Source organism: Pimephales promelas, chromosome 20, assembly GCF_988280905.1.
Source record: "Pimephales promelas chromosome 20, fPimPro1.hap1.1, whole genome shotgun sequence".
Classification (NCBI taxonomy): domain Eukaryota; kingdom Metazoa; phylum Chordata; class Actinopteri; order Cypriniformes; family Leuciscidae; genus Pimephales; species Pimephales promelas.
This window is the reverse complement of record NC_142788.1, coordinates 5,527,020-5,549,514: the sequence shown is the minus strand read 5'-3', so window position 1 is coordinate 5,549,514 and position 22,495 is coordinate 5,527,020. Positions and strand designations below refer to the sequence as shown.

General features: G+C 43.8%; 1 protein-coding gene across 2 annotated transcripts in view; it reads left to right on the top strand.

Annotated features, from left to right (window-relative positions):
• The window catches only part of opn7b (opsin 7, group member b), a 188,803-nt gene that overhangs the window by 36,130 nt on the left and 130,178 nt on the right, over positions 1 to 22,495 (top strand). Inside the window, exon 2 of one of the 2 annotated variants that reach the window (XM_089124451.1) lies at positions 20,045 to 20,160. The exons of the other annotated variant lie outside the window; for it this stretch is intronic. Within the exon in view, the coding sequence (XP_088980577.1) occupies positions 20,143 to 20,160 (18 nt within the window). The 5' untranslated portion in view covers positions 20,045 to 20,142. The remainder of the gene's footprint in view (positions 1 to 20,044; positions 20,161 to 22,495) is intronic. 2 annotated transcript variants of the gene reach the window in all.

The window sequence follows — 22,495 nt, the reverse complement described above, 5'->3', positions numbered from 1 at the left end:
GACTTCAAATCAAATATAACAACTGAAGATTCCTAGCACCATGTGACAATCAGTCTTATCAATGATTTTCATTTATTCATTTTCTGAAAGGGTTTTAAGGCAAATCTGTCAAGCCTCTTAACAAATTACCTAGTGTCACATCACAGGTCCATTTTAAGGACATGGTGTATAAACTCACCGAGTATACAATTTCAGACACAGTACATTCATCTTTCACAACAACTTGATATATGACGAACATGGCAGCATATTGTTTCAATGCATATTTTACCATAATTTAACCAGTCTATATTTTTTTTCATTAAATCAATAACTTATGCAGGAAGTAGTACAGAACTTATGAATACTACATTAACACTTCAGCTACTACTATTAACTCAAATAGATCAAGTTAACTATTAATCAGTAAGTTATATCAAATTTAGGACTAAGATGGTGGGATGAGCTACGAGGTGGGATGAGGTAGAGCTTTTGTGTGAGTGAATGTACATCTGTTGTATTATTTTTGTTTTGTCTCGAGGACCCCCTCGAAAACGAGATGTTTCATCTCAAGGGGTTATCCTCAACAACAACAATAAATTTCACATAGTACCTTATTAGGTAATCAATAATTACTAAATGTAATTATAAAGAGACGTTAGCAATTGTCTTTTTTTACTCTCAACATGGTCTTAAAATGCATCACTAATGACTCAAGTGTTACTTGGTCACTGTGAAGATACTAGTAATCTGGACCATGGATTTATAGCTAGAAACTTCTTTTTCACTTTAAAATAATGGTCCAGATCCATGGGCGTAAGTTTTGGTTTGAAATGTGCTGGGGACAGATACGTATTCGGAAGGGCATTTTCAAAAGTGCTGGGTACAATGACGCATTCATTCTTTTTTTCATTTTCGAGTAGGTCATGTTTTAAAAAACAATGTCCTGTAGCTTAGTGATGTACATGAATAAAAATGAGCACAAAGATGTGATGTCCGACCAAAAATGTGTTGGTACTTTGGGTGTAATTGGTCATACAATGAGATCTAATATGTTGCTAGTATAGTAAGTATATAGTGTGTATATACGCCATTTAAAGCATATGTTCAGTGATGATCCAGAGGTAGAATTTTTGCCTAGCGTGTCGGGACTCGGGAGGTTCTGGTTTCTTATCCGCACTCGTATAGTTTTTGTTCCTTCATCAAAACCAATAATGTTTATAAGTGGTAGAATTTATATGATTGTGGCAGTACGAGTTAGTCTAATGAGCTGGTGTTCCCTTGGTCACTCCCCGTGTGAAGCTCCCTCCTATAAATAGCGCGTAATCCTTCTGACGCCCTCTCCTGCTCATCGGTGACCGGAAGTTGCGTTGTGCGTCCGGGTCCCTCTCTCCGTGTGTGCGTTGTTGCGCTAACAGGTAGGGTAGTGGCTTTGCTGTCTCCGTGCGAACATTGTTTCCTGCCGTCTTGCTTACTAGCATTATGTGGTTACTGGCGTTCGTAGATCTCCGGCCGGATGGACGAACTCTCATCTCGTCGTTCAATTCATTGAACCACTGAACACACTGCATTATCAGTGCCGTGGGCACTCGTCGAGCTTTCTCCCTCGGGTACGTCTGAACGATGGGTATGTATCGCAGATGACGTGGGATTTATATCTAGTTTCTTATTAATTGGGGGTTAATGGTAGTTTTTCTTTGTGTAGCTAACAGGGATGAGGCCAGTTTAGCCAGAGATCATCACTAGCTGCACAGGACCGATTCGCTGGCTGCTGTTTTGCTTTTGCCTATTTGCCTGACAACTATATTGTGCCTTTTTTTGCCTTAAGGTGCTGTACATTTCCGTGTTTTATTTATGTCTCTGTTTGCCACATGTGCCACTTTGCCCGGGCCACCGCCTCATTTGTGTAAATAGCATATCAGCGACTGATCGCTGTATGCTCGTCGATCACGGCCACCGGGTAGTTACGGCTGTCTGGCCAAGAGTATGTGGCATTTGGTTCGTGAGTGCTATTGTTTTTATGATACGTGATTAGCTCAAGGGGTTTGGGGCTTTATATTATAATTTTGTCAATGTAAGAAGTTTGTTTTTCTGGGTTTGCTTTCTTTTGGTTTGTTTGTTTTGATTCCAATTTAGATTAAAGTTGTATTTATACTTTAATTTGATTTATTTTTTTTTGATTTACTGGGTTTGTGTATATATATATATATATATATATATATTTATATATATATCTTTCTTTATACTGCTGTATTATAACCATTGTTGGTTTTGGCAGTCATTTTTTGTGTTTTAAGTTTATTATTTTGATTTACTGAGTTGGGAAATATTTATTTGTTTGTTTCTTGTGATATTTCTACTGCCTTTGTAAATCCATTGTAGGTTTCGGCAGTTATTGTTTATATTTTGTGAAGGTTATTTTGATTTTGATTTTCTTTGATTATTGAATTGAGAACATTTATTTATTTGTTTATTTTCTTTTGATATTTTTACTGCCCCTTTAGAGCCTTAGTTGGTTCTGGCAGTTATTGTTTATTTTGTGATAAGAAAAATATTGATTTTCTGATTTCTGTATTTTCTTTTTGGTAAATCTTTGTTGAAAGAGTGTGTGTTTTATTTGCGTACTTCTTTGGTTTTCTTTTTTTCTGTTGCAGTAGCTGAGAGCCGGTGGAGGTATTGGTGTCTGGGTGGTGTTGTCCCCGTTTGGAGTGCTGTGGACTTCCCTGTTTGCATTTGCTATTATTGGGGGTGTTTGTGTGTTTACTGGGGGGGGGGGGGGGGGGGTGTTCTGGGATCTTTTACCACCTTTTGAATACTTTGCCTCCATCGGTAAGCCTCAGCAATTTTGTTTTTTTGTTTTTCTTTTGTTTTTGTTTGTTTTGTGTTCTCTTCCCCGAGAGACGATTGTTTTAAACTGTTAACTTATTGAAATTAATAAATGCTGTGCTTTCAAAATTGAACACTGTCTTTGGCTCTATTGTACACGAATCTGTGTGTCTTTAGCTGTTGGATTTATAGAGCTTGGGTAGAAAAAAATCATTCTCTGGGTGAAATTCCCAGAGTGGCGTAGTCGGTGTTTAGTCTGTCCTGGTTTAGAACGCCACATTTTGGCGTAGTCGGCAGGATCACTGGAAAATATAAAGTAAAACCCTATATCGCTTACTGCCACATTTGGCGTATAGTCGGCAGGGTCACAATTTAATGCCAAGGACGTGTTCAATTTTGTTGTTTTTGTTTTGTTTGGTTTTTTTTTTCTCTTCTGTTTTTTTCTGTGTGTTACAGGCAAAACAGCAGCCGGCGACTTCCCCGTCTTTCTACCTTCTTACGGTCGACTCCCCCTTTGTTGGGTAGGGTGAGTATGGAGGGAGAGTTACAGGAGTTGAGGGATCTAGTTAAGCAGTTAAGAGCAGATAATGAGAAGCTGCGCCAGGAGCAGGCTGCGGCCGTGCCTGGACCTAGTTCCACACCCCCTAATGTGTTAACCACTGCTCAACCAGTGGCTAGAGCTCCTGTAACTGAGAGACTGGTTTTTGTGCCCCGAGATCGAAAATGTCCTATATTCAGGGGAAGGTCAGGTATAGGGTTAGCAGAATGGATTGAGGAAGTGCAATCCTGTATGAGGGCACGTCATCTGTCTACATCCGATCAGGCATTCTTTTTGTTTGACCACCTAGAGGGAGAGGCCCGTGAGGAAGTAAAATTTCGTCCTACTGCAGAACGTGAGAGCCCAGATAAGATAATTGCCATTTTGCAGGAGCTTTATGGTTGTTGCGAATCCTATGTATCATTGCAGGAAGCATTTTTCTCCCGTCGGCAGCGCGAAGGGGAAACCCTGCAAGAGTTCTCCCTCGCGCTGATGAGTCTTATGACGTCGGTAAAGCAGCGTGCCCCCGGCGATATTCCAAATGCTGAAGTTTTACTACGCGATCAATTTATTGAGCATGTACTTGACGGCGCTCTCCGTCGCGAGCTGAAGCAGTACGCGCGTAGACAGCCAGCCGCTACCCTCCTTGAGGTGAGAGCAGAAGCGATCCGGTGGGAACGAGAGGGTTTGCCTGGAGGCGCTAGGGGCCGGAGTCACGCTGTCCCTTCAGCCCTTGGTTTTCAGTTTGGTGTTCAGAGTGATCCTCGGTCGGTTAGTAACTCACTACATCAATCTGAGCTTAGTGAAATGCGGGAGATGCTGAGGCTGCAGCAAGACCAGCTCAATCAGCTTACTCAAAGCATTGGCCGCCTGCAGAGCTCTAGTCAGCGCGGTCGTTCAACTTATAGTGGCCCTATAATATGTAGGCGGTGTCAGAAGCCTGGCCATTTTGCCAGGGAGTGCGAAGGAGAACGTGTCCCTGCTCGTGCACCCTTTACTTCATCTGCCCCTCCACCTTTTAATAGGCCATCTCACCCCGCTCCTGCGTCGGAAAACTAGCACCCGCCGGATTGCAGAGCCACAGTTCGGAGGGGGCAGCGATTGGTTCAGTTGTTTTTAATTGTCTGCCAGACACTGCAAAGTTGGGTGGAGTTGAGGTCCCCTGCTTGGTGGACACCGGGTCGATGGTTTCCACATTCACTGAAAGCTTCTTTCTTCAGCAGTTCGAGCCATGGGGTCAAGAGAGGCTTCAGTCCTGTCACTGGCTGCAGCTTAGGGCAGCTAATGGGCTGGCTATTCCATACCTTGGCTACTTGGAGCTTGATATTGAGCTTTGTGGTAAACTGATGCAGCGGTGTGGGCTGCTGGTAGTTAAGGACCCCCCGAGTGGTGCGTCTTCGCAGGTTCCTGGTATTTTGGGAATGAACGTGATTCGCAGATGCTATAGAGAGCTTTTTAGTCTGCATGGCTTGGCCATGTTTGACTTGCCTGCTGTTGCCAATAGTCCAGAATCTTTTGTGAGGGCGTTGCAGGGGTGCCAGCAGGCCAGCACCCGTCCCCTTAATGCAGCTGGTAAGGTAAGAGTGCGAGGCAGAAAGGCTTGTCGGATTCCGGGAGGGGTGATGAAAATTGTCCCTACCACATGTTCAGCGCAGTATTCTGAAGATACTGTACTGTTTGAACCTCCGAGCTCTGGATTGCCAGCTGGACTCCTGGCATCTCCTTCGTTGGTTCGGGTGGTAAGGGGTACTGCCTACATCCCAGTGGTGAATGTGGGTACCCTTGATGTGCTGCTCTACCCACGCACGGTGGTAGGTACATTGGATGGGGTTTGTGTTGTTAGTCTGCCGACAGGAGTTACGGAGGTACCTTCAGGGGCGGCTACAGTGGCTTCTCAGACTGCTGTTTCTACGATGCAGGAGCAGATAGACACCATGGACCTTTCGTGCTTGTCTGTTGAAGAGCAGGGTCAGGTGAAGTCTCTTCTGGAGAGATATAGTTCTGTCTTTTCTGCTCATGATGGAGACCTTGGTTGTACTAATCTGATCGCCCATGATATCCCTCTTTTAGACAATGTCCCGGTCAGGCAGCGTCATAGGCGTATTCCTCCATCTGAATACGAGACGGTTAAAGAGCATATTCACCAACTTCTCGAGGCACAGGTCATCAGGGAGAGCAGTAGTCCTTATGCCAGCCCCATTGTCTTAGTCAAGAAGAAGGATGGAACTCTAAGAATGTGCGTTGACTATAGGCAGCTCAACAGTAAAACCCGAAAAGATGCTTTTCCTCTTCCTCGTATTGAGGAGTCTTTAGATGCTCTTACCGGTGCTCGCTGGTTCTCAACCCTGGACCTGGCGAGTGGGTATAACCAGGTCCCAGTTGCTGAGGCAGATCGGCCCAAGACTGCATTTTGCACCCCCTTTGGGCTTTTTGAATGGAATCGCATGCCCTTTGGGCTGTGTAACGCCCCTGGCACGTTCCAAAGATTGATGCAAAGACTGTTTGGTGATCAACAAAACCAGTCTTTGTTGCTTTATCTTGACGATATTGTGGTTTTCTCCTCCACCGTCCAGCAACACTTGGATAGGTTGGAAGTAGTGCTTTGCCGGCTTCAAAGAGAAAACCTTAAGGCAAAGTTCACCAAATGTGCCTTTTTCCAGGAAGAGGTGCGTTACTTGGGGCATGTGATTTCCAGCAAAGGGGTTGCAACCGATCCAAGCAAAGTGGAGGTTGTGGCTAACTGGCAGCCTCCTACTACAGTTTCAGAGCTGCGCTCATTCCTTGGGTTCGCCAGTTATTATCGCCGCTTTGTGGAGGGTTTCGCTAAGCTGGCGGCTCCCCTGCATAAGCTGGTGGCTCATCTGGGGGCCGCGAAGTCTAAGAGAGTGACAGCGCAGGCTACCATTGAGAACTGGACCGCAGAGTGCCAGAGCAGTTTTGAAGCACTGAAAGTTAGGCTCACAAGTACCCCTGTGCTCGCATACGCCGATTTTTCGCTTCCTTTTATTTTAGAGGTGGACGCAAGTCATGGCGGCCTAGGAGCTGTTTTATCACAAGAGCAGGATGGTAAAGTTAGGCCCATAGCTTATGCAAGTCGGGGTTTGAGGCCTACAGAGCGTAATATGGTGAACTACAGCTCTATGAGACTGGAGTTTGTGGCATTTAAGTGGGCTATGACTGAGAAATTTCGGGAATACCTGCTGGGCCACAAGTGTGTGGTATTTACCGATAACAATCCGCTTAGCCACTTGTCATCTGCTAAACTTGGTGCCACTGAGCAACGTTGGGCTGCTCAGCTGGCATCGTTTGATTTTGAGGTAAAATATCGTTCGGGCAGAAGTAATAAGAACGCAGATGCTTTATCTCGTCAACATCCTCCTGGCCCAGCAGATATGGAAGCTATGCTTCCTGGGACGTCATTGCCCAAGCCTTTGCAGCAGGCTCTCCAGGGCACTCAGGCTGAAGCAATTCAAACGGCTGTCATGGCTCTGCCTCACCATACCACTTCTGATATGTGTGCTCTCCAGCAGGCTGATCCATGTATTCGGGAGGTTTTGGGGTTTTGGAGACGTAAGCAACGCCCCAATGCTGAAGAGCGTCAAGGGTTGACTCAGCCTGCACTAGTGCTGCTCCGCCAGTGGGACCGGTTGGAGGAGAGAAGTGGCGTTTTGTATCGCCGTGTGTTTCGCCCTGACTGCGCGGAGGTGGTCTTGCAGGTAGTGGTGCCAGTTTCCTTAAAAGAAGAGGTGTTAACTAAGGTTCACCAGGAGCATGGCCATCAGGGTATAGAAAGGACGTTAGAGCTTTTACGTCAGCGCTGTCACTGGCCGGGTATGTCTGTGGACGTGTCAAAGTGGTGTCAGGCATGTGAGAGGTGCCAAGTTGCCAAGGACACTCGACCTCCTAATTCCAGTCTGATGGGACACTTATTGGCCTCTCGGCCTAACGAGATATTAGCCATTGATTACACCATGTTGGAGTTTACTCAGAGTGGTATAGAAAACGTATTGGTCATGACCGATGTTTTCAGTAAATACACCCTTGCTGTTCCCACTTACGATCAACGAGCTTCCACCGTGGCTCAAGCTTTGGTGGTAGAGTGGTTCTCTAAGTTTGGTGTCCCCGCTCGTATCCATTCTGATCAGGGCCGTAATTTCGAGAGCTCCCTGATCCAACAGCTGTGTCGACTTTATGGCATTGAAAAATCTCGCACCACGCCATATCACCCGGCCGGTAATGGCCAATGTGAACGGTTCAATAGGACGCTCCATAATTTGTTGCGCACCTTGCCCGCGTCTCGGAAGAGGGACTGGAATTCTTGTTTGCCACAGGTCCTTTTCTCGTATAACACCACTCCCCATCAGGCCACCGGTGAGTCTCCGTTCTTTTTAATGTTTGGGCAGGAGCCTAGACTACCCGTTGATTTCCTCTTGGGTCGGGTACAGGATCCTGTGGGTGGCAATGTCCATGAGTGGATTCAGGAGCACCAGACTCGTTTACAGTTGGCCTTCGAAGGTGCCACGGAGAGGTTACGGGTTGCTGCACAGCGTCGTAAACACAACCATGATCGGCGGGTGAGGGATGTGCCTTTTAAGTTGGGCCAGTTAGTGTGGCTTCGTGACTTCTCGGCACGGGGCCGTCATAAGCTCCGCGACCTTTATGGTCCAGTACAGTACAGAGTCCTTAGAGTACCTCGAGAGGAGGGCTCAGTGTATACAATTGCACCAGTGGATGAACCAACCAAAGTTAAGCAGGTTAATCGTGCATTGTTGAAGGCAGTGGTAGTAGGGTCTCCTTCAGGTGGGGCTGCTTCACCTTGTTCCCCTCCTGCGGACCAGCCGCTGCTTGAGGATGAGTCAATAGAAGAGGATCTATTGGTGTGGAGACATGATGCCCCTCTGGCAACTCCCACTCAAGTGTCTGATTCTCAACGCTCCACCCGGGCACAGTTTGTACCAGTTATTCCAGTATCTATCAGGCAAGACTTGTTAGTGCCTCCTATTAACAGTGCAGCGGAAGGATCCTCTGCCCCTCCAGTTCCTTTGCCTAGAGCTGCCCCTGCAGTCAGTGAAGTGGCTATACGTCGAACAGCACGGTCAACTGCGGGTCAACATTCTAATGTTTATCACCTTCCTCGTCCTTTAGCGCCTACGGGCAATGCGGCCGATCCTTCCGGCCCTGGGTCCAATGCGATAACGGCTCTTTTTCGACCCTGGAATTAGTATGGGATATTCTGGTTTTATTTTGTTTTTTTCCCGTCGTCGGGTCGACGATCCAAAAGGTGGGGTAGATTGTGGCAGTACGAGTTAGTCTAATGAGCTGGTGTTCCCTTGGTCACTCCCCGTGTGAAGCTCCCTCCTATAAATAGCGCGTAATCCTTCTGACGCCCTCTCCTGCTCATCGGTGACCGGAAGTTGCGTTGTGCGTCCGGGTCCCTCTCTCCGTGTGTGCGTTGTTGCGCTAACAGGTAGGGTAGTGGCTTTGCTGTCTCCGTGCGAACATTGTTTTCTGCCGTCTTGCTTACTAGCATTATGTGGTTACTGGCGTTCGTAGATCTCCGGCCGGATGGACGAACTCTCATCTCGTCGTTCAATTCATTGAACCACTGAACACACTGCATTATCAGTGCCGTGGGCACTCGTCGAGCTTTCTCCCTCGGGTACGTCTGAACGATGGGTATGTATCGCAGATGACGTGGGATTTATATCTAGTTTCTTATTAATTGGGGGTTAATGGTAGTTTTTCTTTGTGTAGCTAACAGGGATGAGGCCAGTTTAGCCGGAGATCATCACTAGCTGCACAGGACCGATTCGCTGGCTGCTGTTTTGCTTTTGCCTATTTGCCTGACAACTATATTGTGCCTTTTTTTGCCTTAAGGTGCTGTACATTTCCGTGTTTTATTTATGTCTCTGTTTGCCACATGTGCCACTTTGCCCGGGCCACCGCCTCATTTGTGTAAATAGCATATCAGCGACTGATCGCTGTATGCTCGTCGATCACGGCCACCGGGTAGTTACGGCTGTCTGGCCAAGAGTATGTGGCATTTGGTTCGTGAGTGCTATTGTTTTTATGATACGTGATTAGCTCAAGGGGTTTGGGGCTTTATATTATAATTTTGTCAATGTAAGAAGTTTGTTTTTCTGGGTTTGCTTTCTTTTGGTTTGTTTGTTTTGATTCCAATTTAGATTAAAGTTGTATTTATACTTTAATTTGATTTATTTTTTTTTGATTTACTGGGTTTGTGTATATATATATATATATATATATATATATATATATATATTTATATATATATCTTTCTTTATACTGCTGTATTATAACCATTGTTGGTTTTGGCAGTCATTTTTTGTGTTTTAAGTTTATTATTTTGATTTACTGAGTTGGGAAATATTTATTTGTTTGTTTCTTGTGATATTTCTACTGCCTTTGTAAATCCATTGTAGGTTTCGGCAGTTATTGTTTATATTTTGTGAAGGTTATTTTGATTTTGATTTTCTTTGATTATTGAATTGAGAACATTTATTTATTTGTTTATTTTCTTTTGATATTTTTACTGCCCCTTTAGAGCCTTAGTTGGTTCTGGCAGTTATTGTTTATTTTGTGATAAGAAAAATATTGATTTTCTGATTTCTGTATTTTCTTTTTGGTAAATCTTTGTTGAAAGAGTGTGTGTTTTATTTGCGTACTTCTTTGGTTTTCTTTTTTTCTGTTGCAGTAGCTGAGAGCCGGTGGAGGTATTGGTGTCTGGGTGGTGTTGTCCCCGTTTGGAGTGCTGTGGACTTCCCTGTTTGCATTTGCTATTATTGGGGGTGTTTGTGTGTTTACTGGGGGGGGGGGGGGTGTTCTGGGATCTTTTACCACCTTTTGAATACTTTGCCTCCATCGGTAAGCCTCAGCAATTTTGTTTTTTTGTTTTTCTTTTGTTTTTGTTTGTTTTGTGTTCTCTTCCCCGAGAGACGATTGTTTTAAACTGTTAACTTATTGAAATTAATAAATGCTGTGCTTTCAAAATTGAACACTGTCTTTGGCTCTATTGTACACGAATCTGTGTGTCTTTAGCTGTTGGATTTATAGAGCTTGGGTAGAAAAAAATCATTCTCTGGGTGAAATTCCCAGAGTGGCGTAGTCGGTGTTTAGTCTGTCCTGGTTTAGAACGCCACATTTTGGCGTAGTCGGCAGGATCACTGGAAAATATAAAGTAAAACCCTATATCGCTTACTGCCACATTTGGCGTATAGTCGGCAGGGTCACAATTTAATGCCAAGGACGTGTTCAATTTTGTTGTTTTTGTTTTGTTTGGTTTTTTTTTTCTCTTCTGTTTTTTTCTGTGTGTTACAGGCAAAACAGCAGCCGGCGACTTCCCCGTCTTTCTACCTTCTTACGGTCGACTCCCCCTTTGTTGGGTAGGGTGAGTATGGAGGGAGAGTTACAGGAGTTGAGGGATCTAGTTAAGCAGTTAAGAGCAGATAATGAGAAGCTGCGCCAGGAGCAGGCTGCGGCCGTGCCTGGACCTAGTTCCACACCCCCTAATGTGTTAACCACTGCTCAACCAGTGGCTAGAGCTCCTGTAACTGAGAGACTGGTTTTTGTGCCCCGAGATCGAAAATGTCCTATATTCAGGGGAAGGTCAGGTATAGGGTTAGCAGAATGGATTGAGGAAGTGCAATCCTGTATGAGGGCACGTCATCTGTCTACATCCGATCAGGCATTCTTTTTGTTTGACCACCTAGAGGGAGAGGCCCGTGAGGAAGTAAAATTTCGTCCTACTGCAGAACGTGAGAGCCCAGATAAGATAATTGCCATTTTGCAGGAGCTTTATGGTTGTTGCGAATCCTATGTATCATTGCAGGAAGCATTTTTCTCCCGTCGGCAGCGCGAAGGGGAAACCCTGCAAGAGTTCTCCCTCGCGCTGATGAGTCTTATGACGTCGGTAAAGCAGCGTGCCCCCGGCGATATTCCAAATGCTGAAGTTTTACTACGCGATCAATTTATTGAGCATGTACTTGACGGCGCTCTCCGTCGCGAGCTGAAGCAGTACGCGCGTAGACAGCCAGCCGCTACCCTCCTTGAGGTGAGAGCAGAAGCGATCCGGTGGGAACGAGAGGGTTTGCCTGGAGGCGCTAGGGGCCGGAGTCACGCTGTCCCTTCAGCCCTTGGTTTTCAGTTTGGTGTTCAGAGTGATCCTCGGTCGGTTAGTAACTCACTACATCAATCTGAGCTTAGTGAAATGCGGGAGATGCTGAGGCTGCAGCAAGACCAGCTCAATCAGCTTACTCAAAGCATTGGCCGCCTGCAGAGCTCTAGTCAGCGCGGTCGTTCAACTTATAGTGGCCCTATAATATGTAGGCGGTGTCAGAAGCCTGGCCATTTTGCCAGGGAGTGCGAAGGAGAACGTGTCCCTGCTCGTGCACCCTTTCCTTGATCTGCCCCTCCACCTTTTAATAGGCCATCTCACCCCGCTCCTGCGTCGGAAAACTAGCACCCGCCGGATTGCAGAGCCACAGTTCGGAGGGGGCAGCGATTGGTTCAGTTGTTTTTAATTGTCTGCCAGACACTGCAAAGTTGGGTGGAGTTGAGGTCCCCTGCTTGGTGGACACCGGGTCGATGGTTTCCACATTCACTGAAAGCTTCTTTCTTCAGCAGTTCGAGCCATGGGGTCAAGAGAGGCTTCAGTCCTGTCACTGGCTGCAGCTTAGGGCAGCTAATGGGCTGGCTATTCCATACCTTGGCTACTTGGAGCTTGATATTGAGCTTTGTGGTAAACTGATGCAGCGGTGTGGGCTGCTGGTAGTTAAGGACCCCCCGAGTGGTGCGTCTTCGCAGGTTCCTGGTATTTTGGGAATGAACGTGATTCGCAGATGCTATAGAGAGCTTTTTAGTCTGCATGGCTTGGCCATGTTTGACTTGCCTGCTGTTGCCAATAGTCCAGAATCTTTTGTGAGGGCGTTGCAGGGGTGCCAGCAGGCCAGCACCCGTCCCCTTAATGCAGCTGGTAAGGTAAGAGTGCGAGGCAGAAAGGCTTGTCGGATTCCGGGAGGGGTGATGAAAATTGTCCCTACCACATGTTCAGCGCAGTATTCTGAAGATACTGTACTGTTTGAACCTCCGAGCTCTGGATTGCCAGCTGGACTCCTGGCATCTCCTTCGTTGGTTCGGGTGGTAAGGGGTACTGCCTACATCCCAGTGGTGAATGTGGGTACCCTTGATGTGCTGCTCTACCCACGCACGGTGGTAGGTACATTGGATGGGGTTTGTGTTGTTAGTCTGCCGACAGGAGTTACGGAGGTACCTTCAGGGGCGGCTACAGTGGCTTCTCAGACTGCTGTTTCTACGATGCAGGAGCAGATAGACACCATGGACCTTTCGTGCTTGTCTGTTGAAGAGCAGGGTCAGGTGAAGTCTCTTCTGGAGAGATATAGTTCTGTCTTTTCTGCTCATGATGGAGACCTTGGTTGTACTAATCTGATCGCCCATGATATCCCTCTTTTAGACAATGTCCCGGTCAGGCAGCGTCATAGGCGTATTCCTCCATCTGAATACGAGACGGTTAAAGAGCATATTCACCAACTTCTCGAGGCACAGGTCATCAGGGAGAGCAGTAGTCCTTATGCCAGCCCCATTGTCTTAGTCAAGAAGAAGGATGGAACTCTAAGAATGTGCGTTGACTATAGGCAGCTCAACAGTAAAACCCGAAAAGATGCTTTTCCTCTTCCTCGTATTGAGGAGTCTTTAGATGCTCTTACCGGTGCTCGCTGGTTCTCAACCCTGGACCTGGCGAGTGGGTATAACCAGGTCCCAGTTGCTGAGGCAGATCGGCCCAAGACTGCATTTTGCACCCCCTTTGGGCTTTTTGAATGGAATCGCATGCCCTTTGGGCTGTGTAACGCCCCTGGCACGTTCCAAAGATTGATGCAAAGACTGTTTGGTGATCAACAAAACCAGTCTTTGTTGCTTTATCTTGACGATATTGTGGTTTTCTCCTCCACCGTCCAGCAACACTTGGATAGGTTGGAAGTAGTGCTTTGCCGGCTTCAAAGAGAAAACCTTAAGGCAAAGTTCACCAAATGTGCCTTTTTCCAGGAAGAGGTGCGTTACTTGGGGCATGTGATTTCCAGCAAAGGGGTTGCAACCGATCCAAGCAAAGTGGAGGTTGTGGCTAACTGGCAGCCTCCTACTACAGTTTCAGAGCTGCGCTCATTCCTTGGGTTCGCCAGTTATTATCGCCGCTTTGTGGAGGGTTTCGCTAAGCTGGCGGCTCCCCTGCATAAGCTGGTGGCTCATCTGGGGGCCGCGAAGTCTAAGAGAGTGACAGCGCAGGCTACCATTGAGAACTGGACCGCAGAGTGCCAGAGCAGTTTTGAAGCACTGAAAGTTAGGCTCACAAGTACCCCTGTGCTCGCATACGCCGATTTTTCGCTTCCTTTTATTTTAGAGGTGGACGCAAGTCATGGCGGCCTAGGAGCTGTTTTATCACAAGAGCAGGATGGTAAAGTTAGGCCCATAGCTTATGCAAGTCGGGGTTTGAGGCCTACAGAGCGTAATATGGTGAACTACAGCTCTATGAGACTGGAGTTTGTGGCATTTAAGTGGGCTATGACTGAGAAATTTCGGGAATACCTGCTGGGCCACAAGTGTGTGGTATTTACCGATAACAATCCGCTTAGCCACTTGTCATCTGCTAAACTTGGTGCCACTGAGCAACGTTGGGCTGCTCAGCTGGCATCGTTTGATTTTGAGGTAAAATATCGTTCGGGCAGAAGTAATAAGAACGCAGATGCTTTATCTCGTCAACATCCTCCTGGCCCAGCAGATATGGAAGCTATGCTTCCTGGGACGTCATTGCCCAAGCCTTTGCAGCAGGCTCTCCAGGGCACTCAGGCTGAAGCAATTCAAACGGCTGTCATGGCTCTGCCTCACCATACCACTTCTGATATGTGTGCTCTCCAGCAGGCTGATCCATGTATTCGGGAGGTTTTGGGGTTTTGGAGACGTAAGCAACGCCCCAATGCTGAAGAGCGTCAAGGGTTGACTCAGCCTGCACTAGTGCTGCTCCGCCAGTGGGACCGGTTGGAGGAGAGAAGTGGCGTTTTGTATCGCCGTGTGTTTCGCCCTGACTGCGCGGAGGTGGTCTTGCAGGTAGTGGTGCCAGTTTCCTTAAAAGAAGAGGTGTTAACTAAGGTTCACCAGGAGCATGGCCATCAGGGTATAGAAAGGACGTTAGAGCTTTTACGTCAGCGCTGTCACTGGCCGGGTATGTCTGTGGACGTGTCAAAGTGGTGTCAGGCATGTGAGAGGTGCCAAGTTGCCAAGGACACTCGACCTCCTAATTCCAGTCTGATGGGACACTTATTGGCCTCTCGGCCTAACGAGATATTAGCCATTGATTACACCATGTTGGAGTTTACTCAGAGTGGTATAGAAAACGTATTGGTCATGACCGATGTTTTCAGTAAATACACCCTTGCTGTTCCCACTTACGATCAACGAGCTTCCACCGTGGCTCAAGCTTTGGTGGTAGAGTGGTTCTCTAAGTTTGGTGTCCCCGCTCGTATCCATTCTGATCAGGGCCGTAATTTCGAGAGCTCCCTGATCCAACAGCTGTGTCGACTTTATGGCATTGAAAAATCTCGCACCACGCCATATCACCCGGCCGGTAATGGCCAATGTGAACGGTTCAATAGGACGCTCCATAATTTGTTGCGCACCTTGCCCGCGTCTCGGAAGAGGGACTGGAATTCTTGTTTGCCACAGGTCCTTTTCTCGTATAACACCACTCCCCATCAGGCCACCGGTGAGTCTCCGTTCTTTTTAATGTTTGGGCAGGAGCCTAGACTACCCGTTGATTTCCTCTTGGGTCGGGTACAGGATCCTGTGGGTGGCAATGTCCATGAGTGGATTCAGGAGCACCAGACTCGTTTACAGTTGGCCTTCGAAGGTGCCACGGAGAGGTTACGGGTTGCTGCACAGCGTCGTAAACACAACCATGATCGGCGGGTGAGGGATGTGCCTTTTAAGTTGGGCCAGTTAGTGTGGCTTCGTGACTTCTCGGCACGGGGCCGTCATAAGCTCCGCGACCTTTATGGTCCAGTACAGTACAGAGTCCTTAGAGTACCTCGAGAGGAGGGCTCAGTGTATACAATTGCACCAGTGGATGAACCAACCAAAGTTAAGCAGGTTAATCGTGCATTGTTGAAGGCAGTGGTAGTAGGGTCTCCTTCAGGTGGGGCTGCTTCACCTTGTTCCCCTCCTGCGGACCAGCCGCTGCTTGAGGATGAGTCAATAGAAGAGGATCTATTGGTGTGGAGACATGATGCCCCTCTGGCAACTCCCACTCAAGTGTCTGATTCTCAACGCTCCACCCGGGCACAGTTTGTACCAGTTATTCCAGTATCTATCAGGCAAGACTTGTTAGTGCCTCCTATTAACAGTGCAGCGGAAGGATCCTCTGCCCCTCCAGTTCCTTTGCCTAGAGCTGCCCCTGCAGTCAGTGAAGTGGCTATACGTCGAACAGCACGGTCAACTGCGGGTCAACATTCTAATGTTTATCACCTTCCTCGTCCTTTAGCGCCTACGGGCAATGCGGCCGATCCTTCCGGCCCTGGGTCCAATGCGATAACGGCTCTTTTTCGACCCTGGAATTAGTATGGGATATTCTGGTTTTATTTTGTTTTTTTCCCGTCGTCGGGTCGACGATCCAAAAGGTGGGGTAGATTGTGGCAGTACGAGTTAGTCTAATGAGCTGGTGTTCCCTTGGTCACTCCCCGTGTGAAGCTCCCTCCTATAAATAGCGCGTAATCCTTCTGACGCCCTCTCCTGCTCATCGGTGACCGGAAGTTGCGTTGTGCGTCCGGGTCCCTCTCTCCGTGTGTGCGTTGTTGCGCTAACAGGTAGGGTAGTGGCTTTGCTGTCTCCGTGCGAACATTGTTTTCTGCCGTCTTGCTTACTAGCATTATGTGGTTACTGGCGTTCGTAGATCTCCGGCCGGATGGACGAACTCTCATCTCGTCGTTCAATTCATTGAACCACTGAACACACTGCATTATCAGTGCCGTGGGCACTCGTCGAGCTTTCTCCCTCGGGTACGTCTGAACGATGGGTATGTATCGCAGATGACGTGGGATTTATATCTAGTTTCTTATTAATTGGGGGTTAATGGTAGTTTTTCTTTGTGTAGCTAACAGGGATGAGGCCAGTTTAGCCGGAGATCATCACTAGCTGCACAGGACCGATTCGCTGGCTGCTGTTTTGCTTTTGCCTATTTGCCTGACAACTATATTGTGCCTTTTTTTGCCTTAAGGTGCTGTACATTTCCGTGTTTTATTTATGTCTCTGTTTGCCACATGTGCCACTTTGCCCGGGCCACCGCCTCATTTGTGTAAATAGCATATCAGCGACTGATCGCTGTATGCTCGTCGATCACGGCCACCGGGTAGTTACGGCTGTCTGGCCAAGAGTATGTGGCATTTGGTTCGTGAGTGCTATTGTTTTTATGATACGTGATTAGCTCAAGGGGTTTGGGGCTTTATATTATAATTTTGTCAATGTAAGAAGTTTGTTTTTCTGGGTTTGCTTTCTTTTGGTTTGTTTGTTTTGATTCCAATTTAGATTAAAGTTGTATTTATACTTTAATTTGATTTATTTTTTTTTGATTTACTGGGTTTGTGTATATATATATATATATATATATATATTTATATATATATCTTTCTTTATACTGCTGTATTATAACCATTGTTGGTTTTGGCAGTCATTTTTTGTGTTTTAAGTTTATTATTTTGATTTACTGAGTTGGGAAATATTTATTTGTTTGTTTCTTGTGATATTTCTACTGCCTTTGTAAATCCATTGTAGGTTTCGGCAGTTATTGTTTATATTTTGTGAAGGTTATTTTGATTTTGATTTTCTTTGATTATTGAATTGAGAACATTTATTTATTTGTTTATTTTCTTTTGATATTTTTACTGCCCCTTTAGAGCCTTAGTTGGTTCTGGCAGTTATTGTTTATTTTGTGATAAGAAAAATATTGATTTTCTGATTTCTGTATTTTCTTTTTGGTAAATCTTTGTTGAAAGAGTGTGTGTTTTATTTGCGTACTTCTTTGGTTTTCTTTTTTTCTGTTGCAGTAGCTGAGAGCCGGTGGAGGTATTGGTGTCTGGGTGGTGTTGTCCCCGTTTGGAGTGCTGTGGACTTCCCTGTTTGCATTTGCTATTATTGGGGGTGTTTGTGTGTTTACTGGGGGGGGGGTGTTCTGGGATCTTTTACCACCTTTTGAATACTTTGCCTCCATCGGTAAGCCTCAGCAATTTTGTTTTTTTGTTTTTCTTTTGTTTTTGTTTGTTTTGTGTTCTCTTCCCCGAGAGACGATTGTTTTAAACTGTTAACTTATTGAAATTAATAAATGCTGTGCTTTCAAAATTGAACACTGTCTTTGGCTCTATTGTACACGAATCTGTGTGTCTTTAGCTGTTGGATTTATAGAGCTTGGGTAGAAAAAAATCATTCTCTGGGTGAAATTCCCAGAGTGGCGTAGTCGGTGTTTAGTCTGTCCTGGTTTAGAACGCCACATAATGTTTATCAGTGGTTGTATATGTTTTGATGAGGGAAAAAAATATACGAGAGCGGATTAGAACCCAGAGAAACAGGGACACGTTTGTGTGCATTTTGATTTGTGATTTCACCGGAACGAATCTTCCCAACGGATTGAAGCGCGTTTCCGAGAGAAGACAACACATTTCAGTGCTAGATTGCCTGTTATTTAACAAAAGAAACGAATGCTGTTAACTGGAGATGTTTTATTTGTATTGGTACATCTCTGCCGCAAGATCATGTTTGGTCAAAATTGTTGGGGACAAAATTTTTTAACTCTGAACCTGGTCATAAAATGCATCACTAATTACTATAGTGTTATCACTCTTCAGGAACTATTAGTGATCTGGAAAGTGAGAAACAGCTTTTTCACTTTAAAATGATGGTCCAGATAACTAGTAAAGTCAAGTATATTTATATAGAGCTTTTTACAATATAGATTGCATCAAAGCAGCTTCACAGTATCAATATAAACATAATAACAATGTTTGTTTCTTAGTGGAAAAACATCCACATTTGGTAGAGCTGATCATGGGTATTACTGATTGGTTAATTCATTTGAATATCCCCTAGTAGTTCTTGGAGATTATCTTTTTTTTTTTTTTTTTTTGCTGTGAAGATGGTCATAAAATACATCACTAATTACTCAAGTAACCAGTCACTCTTCAGGGACTACTCGTGGTCCGGACCATTACTTTCCTGGGGTCTCATTTATAAAGTGTGCCTACACACAAAACAGGGTTGGAAACGTACGTACGCACGCCAGTTTCCACGCAAAGGTTGTGATCTATAAAAACAAACTTGACGTGAGAATGTGCGCACCTTTAAGCAAACTTTGAGCCGTGCGTAGGCCTACGCTCATTCTTGGCAAAACCGACGGTGAGCTGGAGTTAAATGTCTTTTTTTTCACTTATACACCGAAAATCTAAAGAAAATTATAGGCTACAGAAAGATAATAGCATACGAATATAATTTCACTCACCAAGCCTATCACTTGAAGCCAATATCCATTCCTTATTAAATGTCCACGCCAGCAAGCACGTTGGGCCGTTTACGCACATAGCCTATAATCTAACAGCAGATTAAGAAAAATCGTAAATCTTCATGAGTCCTAATAAATACAGTGCATGTTCTCAATAACACTTTAAATAAATGAAAGAATTGAATTGTTTTAGAATTGTTTTACTTCTGATATAAACGTCAGGATTAAATATGCCATTCTTATTAATGGAGTTAAACACTTAAACTACATGAAATCATTACTGAGAAGTTACAAAAAAAATTATATTCAATAAATACAAATATATATTTGTTGTGGATGCAATGCTTTTAAACCCTTTCCCTCTGGCATGCTGTATTTTAATGTTTTAACTAGAGATAATTGCTAATCATGATAATAGCAGATTGTCTGAGAAAATAGTTCGATGCAAATAATGCACAGCCATGTCTATCTGTTTCCATTAAAAATATAAATAAATTAAAAATACTATTTGGCCAGTAGAAAAGATTGAGAAAATCTTTCTCTGCAATGTATTTTATACTATTTGATTTATTCATTCAAAAACAAGGCTACTAAAAATAATAATAATAATTTGTTGTGACACGGCACATCTGTATTTAATATTTTCTGACTGTCTTGTACCTTAACATGGTGTCACGTGGATGAATAATCAGATGCAAATGATATGCAGATGAGGATATGCATATTTAAACTAGGCGTTGTAAGCTCCATATATGGTTATTTCGGAGAGGAGACGAACATTCGCACAATCTTCGGCTGACTGGGATTTATAAAGGGAATTCTGCTCAGGTTCTGGCGTACGAATGGTTTTATAAATCTGAATATTTTTTGTCGTACGCCATTTTGGCTTTCGGGCACACGTAAACTTTTAGTAAGGATCCGACGAAACAGTTTTATAGTAGTTCCTAAGAATTACTAGATAGTAATTAGTGATGCATTTTATGACCATGCTCGAGTAAAAAGGATGACTGATTCTATCTCAGACACACAAGAATGTTCTTTATGTTCTGTCAGTCAGTTAATAGTAATTAATAAGGCTAATCTCATTAAAGTAACTTTTCCTCCTAAAGTAACTTTTTTTGGTCGCCCTACAGGTTGGACGCGGAATTGTCCATTACCGCTGTCGTAAATAATTTAGCCTACCGCAGTTGCTCACACGTTCGTTGTTTATCCAGCACCGGGTTTGGAATGAATGATGTCCACAGACAAGGTAGAGTATGTTGCATGATTTTATGAAAGTATGAGTATTGCGATGAGATGTATTTCATCAGAAATGAAGAAAAACAAAATAATGACTATTGTAAAGCTTGACGAAAAGCAAGTCAAATTTGTAGTTTTCTTATGTCTTTATTTTAGTAGAACTACAGAAATACTAGTGCAATGCGGAACTACAGATAGGAGTGCAATGCGGAGGCATAAGTGCTTCTCACCCTGTTACGACATGATGAACCTACCCTATCTCACGACCAATTCGTACGAATTCGTACGAATGATTCAAAAGTGGCTAATTCGTACTAATTCATACGACCTCACTCGTACAAATTTGTACGATTTGTCTAAACCCACGTGACGGTTATGTTTAGGGGCGGGGTCAGGGGTAGGTCATTCGTACGAATTCATACGAATTGGCTAATTCGTAAAATATGTACGATTTAGCTAAATCGTACTAATTCGTACGAGTGAGGTCGTACAAATTGTTACGAATTAGCCACCTCGTAAAATTCGTACGAATTCCCGTGAGATCGGGTTGGATGAACCACTGAAACAGTTCTGGAAACAATATTTTAAGGTAAAATATCTTACTTAGTGTTGCTTGAAGTAATTTTTGTCTACATAATGAGGAACTATCTCTTAAATTTGATATTACTGATTAGTTAAGCTTGTTTCCAACCTTTTATGTTTTACGGGACTTACATTTAAGAAAAAAAAATACAATGTAAAGAAAATCTGTGACCTTACGGGCTAAAAAAAAAATAAAAACATCAGCTGTGGTTCCCTGTAATTTACCATTACAATACAGTAGCATTCTTTTAGTTTATACCGGACAACCCTTTAAGTTTCATTAGCCAACAAATATTATTAATTTTCACAAAAGTATTAAAATATGCTTTATAGCTTTATAATATACTGATAACCACCATAATAATACAGGTGGTTAAAAAAACAAAAACATTACGATTCTAAGTTCACCATTACTAAGTTCACATGACTCCAATTAATGCCATACATATTCATTAAACAATCTATAATGTAATATAAACCCCAAATGTACATAACTGATAACAAAAACTAAAAAGAAACATATTTTTTTTAAATGAAATAACATCAAATGTCAATATAGATAAACAACAAGCACTTTAACTAACTTCAGCCACATCTTTAGATGAAATTCACTGAAAAGAAGACATTAAATCTGTAAAGATCTCATCAGAGGAATATTAAACAGCCGTTCCAGCTTCAAATATTACTAACCAGACTGACTTTATTTCTGTCAGACGTTTACAGGTCTGGTTTAGATGTTGATGAATTATTGCTTCATTTGAAGTTACCATGATGGTGTTCTGAATTTGCTTTATTGGGGTCTTAACCCTTGACTCTAACCCTTAACCCTTTTTCTCTGTCTGCTGTATCTTTTTGTTTTAAAAAAAACATTGATTATGGCAAGAAAATCATGAGAAAATGAGATAGGTGATGTTGGCTGTGTATTGATAAAGTATATAATCATCATGTAGTTGCCTCATTCATGGAGTTCGTTTAGAGTCTTATCTTTGATAATGTTGTTACATTATTGATGAAGTATCTCAATAACTTTACTCCATGAGATCCACCATTTTTATGATCTTAAGACTTCTGCACACAATATAAGATTGAACTACTGTACAGACACAGACATCTAAAATCAGTGTATGAATCTCAACAATGGTGATGATAAAAGTGCAGTGTATGATTGAATCCATCAATCAAAACTCAGCAATATCTCCCAGCATTCATTGCAGCATGAATAAATTATGCTGATTTGCCTCAGTTTTTTTCTTTTTTTATTATTATCTGCTTTAATTGTTGCAACATTTTAGTAACTTGTTTAGTGAAGTTCAGAGTTTTATCTGAATTATCTGATTGACTGTCACCATTGCAAGATTCAAACACTGATTATTGATGTATGTGTTGGTCTAGAGCATGCAGTTTATGTTTTAAAGTCTTTTTTGTACATTGTGTGTTTTTAAAGTTCTTCATATTGTCGCTAGCTTGCATGCATAATGTCACAGAACTATTATACTCAATAATGTGAAATATATTAGTGTTTAACATTCTTCATACAATTAAAGATAAGACTCTGTATAAGATCAGTGCAATAGGCCACTATATGATGCTTTTGACATCATCAATAAAAAGCTAATAACACCTAATCACATTTTATCTATGATTTTTATGTCATAACAAATGTATTTTTAACCACACAGTTAAAGCAGTCAGTGAAATGTTAAAATTTAAAATTCAAGGGTCAAGAGCGAAGGGCCCAAGTAAAGAAAACACTCATCTTCATA